Below are 7,919 nucleotides of genomic sequence, written 5' to 3' on the forward strand. Positions count from 1 at the left end.
TTTCAAGACTATTTTTAAAATAAAATATTAACTATTAATTTTTTAAAAAAAAAATTCAGTATATTATTAAAAAAATTACGTAACGGACTTCAATTATTTGGAAAGTAATTTTTTAAAAAATATATATAATGAATTTGAGTTACAAATTTTAACAAAATGTTTAAATATAAATAAATAAATGTTTTACGAAATAATTTTTTATTTTTATTAAAAATAAAAATGGAATAAATAACTCCAACTCAAATTAACCCAATTTCTCATATAAGAATTAATTTTGGTTGAAAAATTTACCCTAAGATCCAATGAATCTCTAAATTTTACAATCTTTATAATGGGCCCAACTGTTTCGGCCCATAACTTCTAAACGGACTCAACTGGAAGCATCTGCAGGCCCAACATTCATGGGCCTTAATGGTCTCTGGACGAGCCCACGAGGAAGCTGTTGCAAATCCGTGGCAAATTTACCCACTCCAAGTAAATCAGTATAAACTAATATTTTAAATAATTTACATTACAAGTTTAAATCTGATTATTAATTTATTAACAACGATATAATATTCTAAAAAATATATTAAAAATTTTATGCCCGTTTAATAATTGGTCAAAAAAAATCAACTGTAATATAATATAAATCAATATTAAATTGTAATTCATCTGGTCAGCATATGGATGAACTCATGATCTTANTATATATTTTTGATATATTTTAAATTTTTACTCATGGGGAATTATATTCCTAATTATATCATATTTTTATTTAAGAAATATTATTAAATTTATCATGATGACAATTTTTTAAAAATTATATATATATATATATATATAAAATTAAATAAAAAATTTAGTGGAAATGAAAATTATTATAGGGAGCGGGATGGAGACAGAGAAAGCTTTTCATTCTCTTCTGTCTCATGAACATGTGATCGTTGTCTAAATCAAGTTGAATATTTTTTATCTATATTTATTTATTATTCGAGAGGTCAAGCACTTTTTATAAAAAGAATAATAAAATTAAATAATTATTTTTTTTTTGTTACATTAAATAAACTCATAAATATGTACTTTGATTTTGGGTATCAAATATTGGTGAATAAAGCAATAAGGTGGAGGAGTAACGCCATGTGACAAGCATTACACAATACATTTCAATTATTGTCCTATTTTTAATATTATAATATTTCTTTTATACCGTCGTTTTTTTATCTAAATAAAAAATTAATATCTCTAACCGACCATGTCTATTAAAAGATTCTTTCGTCTCGTAAAAGATCTTTTCGTTGAATATTTGATATATTCTTATGTTCTAAAGTTACGAAGTTTTAAAAATATGTGTAAAATATTTCTCCTAAAACGTTTCTTTTAATTATTATGAAAGAAAAAGAAAGCGGGTAAAATTAATTTAATATTTCGTTTCTTTTAAATATTTCTCCACTCGTGACCTCTCTTAACGATACGTACACAAAATGGTAGCCAGAAACCTAATAGACCTGGCACCGCCCAAGTCGAGGTGCCCTACCTTTCCGTCTCTTAATTCTCGTTCTAATACTAAGTATCTTCCTTAGAGTTATAGACTGATTCGGTAACGTGACGTCCCACTTCAGCTTAGACAGATTAAATTATTCATGTGACCTACAATCCCAGGTTGGATGAGATAGCTCAATTCGATTTAAAAGCATCATAAGTAATAATATAAAAGTCCGCTTTTTGATAATAAAATATTTGTAATTAATTAATTAATTAATTAATTTGATTTTGTAGGAAGAGCCTCTTGGGACAACATAGCCCACAAGAAAAAAAGGGAAACGTTGTCGTTTAGCTATAGAATTTGATTTTTTTAATTAATATTAAATGGGATTGCAATCTTATTTATTTAATTATTTATTTATTTGATCTTTTTGCCTCACCACAAGAATATGCAACGTGCTCTTAATTAATTAATTAATTAATTAATTATTATTGTTATTTGTCAATACAATAACCAACTATTTATAATAATTTCATAAATTTTATTAATGTATATAAGAATTAAATTTTTGGGAGATTTTTTCTCAATTAATATTAAAAAAATATTTATTCTAAATAATTTTTATTAAAAAAAATATTGTTATATATTATAGATATTCATGTATTTATAATTTTATATAAAAGGATTGGGGCACCCGTTCTCATTCTTGTTTAGTTAACGGAGAAAAATCTCTTCTCCCCTCTATCATACTCGGTTTAAACGAAGATTCTCCACCCGTTCAGGGTTGGTCTCCCTGAGGCCCTATAAACATCTCTAATTATAGCCTTAGCTCGAATACATTATACTAAAAAATATTCGTAATAATGTCGATCGAGGTGCTATAATCTACCTTTAGAGAAAATTGTCTCTCAATAATTTTGACTCGTTTAATAATAACTATTTGTTATTGGTTTCTTCAAACGCACGTATTCTATCAAATAAACTTAAAGAACTCTCAAACTCTACTACGAACCGGGATTGAACCGACTAAGAAAACATGGATATGAATTTCTAATTTGAGTTTTTTTTTTCTTATTACGGCACTACACCAGCTTGGTTACGTGACCCGCCACCTTAACTTAGACAAACTATATTGGTCCAGTGAACTTCAATCTCAGCCGGGATAAGTCAGTTAGCCATGTGACCCTCAACGTCATATTGGGTGAGTTAGCTCAATCATATATAGCGTAATCTATCGTTACTCTTCTCATCTCTCGTTTAAACATGAATTCTCTCCTCCGTTCACGACCAGTTTTACAGATTAAATATATATTTTTAATCAGACATGAACCTGTGATCAGATTTATTTTTTAATCTTCAAAGGCTCCATTAATAATAATCAAAGTGGTGATTAGTTAATTAATCGATATGTCGGCCAACATTAGAAGAAAAAAAGGCACTTGTTGTCGTCTAGCTTTTGTGATTTTTTATGAATATTTAAATTGGATTGAAATCTTATTTTATTTATTTATTTATTTATTTATTTATTTAATCTTTTTTGGTCAATACAAATAAACACCAAATATTTATTATGCAACTATGTACTATAATTTCATAATTTGATTAAGTTTGCTTTGTTACTAAACCCTAATAAATTATTATACGATTAGTTCTAACGTGTTAAATTAATTTTTTGTTACGAACGTGGATCGAGGTGCTATACCTACCTTTATGGGACAGAAAATGGTCTCCCGATACTAGTTGACAACCAGTTTAATTACATCTATTTCATTATTAATTTTTTTTTTTAATTTTAAAAATTCGAGCTAGAATTTGAAACTTTCTTTTCACCCTTCTCTCACAGTACTACTTCACTATCGGTCATCTAGGAGTATTTAGCCTTACAAGGTGGTCCTTGCTGATTCACACGGGATTTCACGTGCCCCATGCTAATCGGGTCGGCTACTGGACTCTCGCTATTTAGGGTGCAACACTCCACCGCTTTGCCTGGCAGCACGACGCTTGTATTGCTCTCCCACAACCCCGTTTTCACGGTTTAGGCTGCTCCCATTTCGCTCGCTGCTACTATGGGAATCGCTTTTACTAAATGATTTATTATGGATTTTTAAACTTTATGCTAAAAAAAAGGGTTAAGCTTTCGCCATTAAATTCAAGGTTGACTTATTTTGTTGACTTTGTCGGGTATACCGTGAGGAAATGAAAGGAGTTTCGTAAATTATAAATTAATGTTTTTAAAGAAATGTTCCAAATATAAAATTAAATTTTTATGGTTTGACACGAAATTAAAAATTTATAGACTCATTTTTAAAATATATAAATTAAATTGACATAAATTTTAATTTTAGTTTAAAAAAAAAAATTAAATATGATTTTTGGTCGTTACTATTTTGAGTTAAATATAAAAATATCAAAATTAAACAGATAGCGATGACATTTCCCGTGCACACGGTTGCTTGCTTCTCAATTTTAAGATTATCCTCACAACCTAACAGTTCTTTTAGCATATTTTGTTCTCACTCACATACATCTTAGAAAAATTTCTAAGAAGTCACCCAACGTAGCATTACTCCTAGTAAAGCACGTTTAATCATGAATTTCTTATGATTAAGCCACCGAAATGAAATACACCTTTCTTTTCGGGGGCTCGATCTTAAGAATTCCATGATCAAGCGTGCGTTGCTTGGAGCATTTTTATGTTAGGTGACACCCGAGTAAAGGAAGAATACATGAATAAACCGAGATCGCATCCGAATGAGAACGATCCTGAGAAAAAAAAATTAAACAAATTGAAAATCACTATTTATACTAACAACGTGCACCTTTCTTTTCGGTGACTCAACATAACACGATTCAATTTTAAAATACTATATATATATATATATAAGATAATTATGAGATATTTTATATAATTAATTATTTTGAGATATGGATAAGAAATAATTAATATTTGTAGGTATTTTAAAAAAACAATTATAATTAAAAAAAATTCCAAAAAAATCTCTAAATATCGTCAAAATTAGGGAAGGGTAGGCTCACCCACCAAGATAGACTTTGATTTGATCCTTTCTTCAAATTATCTAATTATTATTATTATTTTTTTAACAAAATTAAAAAAAAAAACCTTAGTTTCTATTTATTTATTTATTATTATTATTAACATTTAATGTTAAAAATGTCACACTATTATATTATTTCATGAAAACATTTTAAAATAAGAAATTAACGAACTTTTATTGTTAATTTTTTATTTAATATCACACCTCTAAGATACGAAATTTAAAATTTGAAAGATTAAATATGTAATTTGAATGTCTATTTAATATATAGGGTCGAGACTTATGAGGACTTAACTCAAATAAATTGGAAAATTCCCGTTTAAATAGAGGACGAGAGAGAGAATAGGAAGATACTTTTACTCTAAACAGGGTCGGTGAAGATTATATTCTTTCCAATCCCGTTAAATCTTCTCCCCACCCTCAATTTATTTACATTAAAATTAAGGCCAAAAACTAATTTATTTTATATTTATATTATAGAAAAAACTAAAATTTCAAATTCCATTTATTATTCTCAAAACAATTTTTTTTATATATAAATTATATCATATATTTACTTATAAAATATAAGTATTATTGAATTTATTGATATTTTTTTTACCCTTTTAATAGAAATTATTTATTAAAAAAGTTTTTAAAAATTATAAAATATATAGAAAAAATGACAGAAAATTGGGTCGAAAACCATAAATTTCCACGGATTGACAAGATATTAAATTTTATACTTAGCTCAACAGGATCGACATGATTTCTTCTTTCAGTACCGAAGGTTCAAATCTCTATATTCTCACGTATCCATACTAAACAACATGATCGAAATCGAAGGTTCAAATCTATATATTCTCACATATCATATTAAACAACCGAGCATAATTTAATGAGCACATTGTATACTCGTATGATAAAACAAAAGTTAGAATCTGCCCGAGTTTAAAAAATGTATTTAAAAATCATATAAATAAACAAAAAGTTTAATATTGATTTTGTAAAGGAAAGCAAAGAATGGATATTAAAATTTTCAGGTACACACAATAACCTCCCTCCACAGTCACTTTGGTCCCCTTACCAAGTTACCATCTCTCTCTCTCTCTCTCTCTCTCTCTCCTCTGAATCTCTTTCTCTCTCCTCTGAATATTTTATTGAAGAGTTGCAGAGGAGAAGAAAATGGTGGGATTTAAATAAGCTGATTCAAAGGCTAACCCCATGTCTTCAATTCCTCCAAAGAACAAGAAATAAACTCCAAATCTCCTACTTTTTCTTCTTCTTCTTCGCTCATAGTTACACCAAATTCTCTGCTAAACCCATCTTCGTCGCTTGCTCTGTTCTTGGAATTGAAGAAAATTGAAGGAGAAAACAGAGATATGAAGATCCGCTGTGATGTTTGCAACAGAGAAGAAGCCTCTGTTTTTTGCCCCTCCGATGAAGCCGCTCTCTGTTCTGCCTGCGACCACCACGTCCACTGTGCCAACAAGCTCGCCGAGAAACACAGCCGATTCACACTCCTCCGATCCACTCCCACCGTCAATTCACCGCCGTCGTGCGATATCTGCCAGGTCCGGCGAGCGTTTCTATTCTGTCTTGAAGACAGAGCAATCCTCTGTAGAGAATGCGACATTCCAATTCACGGCGCCAGCGAACACACCCAGAAACACAGTCGGTTTCTTCTCACTGGTGTGAAGGTCTCACCGTCGCCGACGACTTCCTCTTCCTCATCCTCTGTCTCCGGCGGCGGCGATGAAAGCGAGGAGGTTACAATTGAAGCTGAAATTGGGATCTTTAAGACGAGATCGAGGAAGGAGGCGAAAATGGGGTCAAAAGGGTTGATTCGAGGTCCTGTAATGGAGGATTTACAGCCGCCAATTGTTGGGAAATTTGGTGGAATGAGTGAAAATGGGGTTGCGTTTTCGACAAGTAACATATCGGAGTATTTGGAGAGCTTGCCGGGTTGGTGCGTGGAGGAGTTTCTTGATTCTTCGTGTGTTGCTGATGTTTTCTGTAAAGTTTGAAGCTTTTTTTTTAGAGAGGGAAAGATGGAAGAATGATTCCGACCGCCACAAACCCACTTTAAACTTTTATCTGTTCCTAATAATCTTGCCGTGGGAGATTTCTTTTTTAGTCATTACGAGTTTATTTTACCATTTTAGTTCTTCATATGTATAGTTACCTACTTTTTATATATGTGTTCTAAGCGATTTTGATAGAATATATTCTTCGTGCTTGTAAGTAAGATGTTAAAAGAATGAAATGTTGAGAATAAGATACTTAGAAAAAAATAATAGTATTGCATATGTCAAATTTTCATATAAATATCTAATTATGAAATGTCGAGAATAAGATACTTAAAATAAAAAAAATAGTATTGCATGTGTCAAATTTTCGTAAAAATAAATAGTATTTATGTCTGATATATCTTCCAATAATTTTATTATTTACTGGTTAATTTATTTTTATTAAGTTAAATTGTTAAAATAATTTTGATCTGCATTTATTGATAATTATATTATGAATAATGTGCGTTTTAAAGTTTATGAATCAATCTTAATCATTATGCTTAAATAAATGGTTTTAATAAAATTATATAAAAATTTAATAGTAAATAATGAGTACAATAGAGCTAATCAACATTTATGGTGGTTTTAATTATTTTAAATAAGATTGTCTTATAAAATATATATAACTATGATAAATTATTAATAAATGAAAGAAAGAATATTAATGCAAAATAGCATAAAAAGAAAGCAAAATAACAGGGGAAAAAAGAGAGGTAGGAGAATGGAAGAAAAAGGAAAGAAAATTAGAAAAATAAGCAAATATTTAAGGAAAAAATAATAAAAAGTAGAAAATAGAAAATAGCTTTCAGAACATGGTGTGATAATTGATTTCTTGAAATCTTCAAAAACTAAATAAACACAACACCACACTACAGAGGTGGTTGAAATAGAATTTATAGATTAACATAATTTAGTAGAGTACAGTTAACATGGTGTGATGATTATAAGCTATAAAATAATACTATATTCCCATCACTCAACTGGGAATAAAAATGGAAAAGCAAATATTTAAATATGTGTGTGTGTGTATACTTTTATGTACAATTGGATGATATTTCAGACACAATATGCCATTCTGCTACATACTAAAAGAAAGCAACACAAAGATTGCATTTGAAACTTGAAATATAATGCCCCCTTTCCCTCTCTCTCTTTTTTTTTGTACATTTTTCAGATATATAATAATAAAGATGTCATATATATTTATATAGCCTTTCAAAAGATACATACGGATTAATCAAAGAATTTGGTGCTTGAAATCGCATGGTAACTGGTAAATGGTGGCTTGAAGACAAATCCCTGCACATAATTAATTGAAGAAATCAAAAAAAAAAAAAAAAAAAAAAA

At 29.2% G+C, this 7,919-nt stretch overlaps 2 protein-coding genes across 2 annotated transcripts in view; one reads left to right on the plus strand and one right to left on the minus strand.

The window, feature by feature from the left end:
• Positions 1-5,639: 5,639 nt before the first annotated feature.
• LOC111777765 (B-box zinc finger protein 20-like) lies at positions 5,640-6,731 on the plus strand. The gene has a single exon (XM_023657480.1). It carries the CDS (start codon positions 5,883-5,885, stop codon positions 6,525-6,527), a length of 645 nt encoding a protein of 214 aa, XP_023513248.1. The 5' UTR covers positions 5,640-5,882; the 3' UTR covers positions 6,528-6,731.
• Positions 6,732-7,565: 834 nt separating this feature from the next.
• The window catches only part of LOC111777396 (kinesin-like protein KIN-7D, mitochondrial), an 11,697-nt gene continuing 11,343 nt past the window's right edge, over positions 7,566-7,919 (minus strand). Inside the window, 1 exon segment of the mRNA XM_023656972.1 lies at positions 7,566-7,871. The gene's annotated coding sequence lies outside the window, so the exon portion shown is untranslated.

Source organism: Cucurbita pepo, chromosome LG16 (assembly GCF_002806865.2).
Source record: "Cucurbita pepo subsp. pepo cultivar mu-cu-16 chromosome LG16, ASM280686v2, whole genome shotgun sequence".
Taxonomy (NCBI): domain Eukaryota; kingdom Viridiplantae; phylum Streptophyta; class Magnoliopsida; order Cucurbitales; family Cucurbitaceae; genus Cucurbita; species Cucurbita pepo.

What these genes read in the sequence shown, in the direction of transcription:
- LOC111777765 (XM_023657480.1), top strand. Translation starts at nt 5,883, where the DNA reads ATGAAGATCCGCTGTGATGTTTGCAACAGAGAAGAAGCCTCTGTTTTT.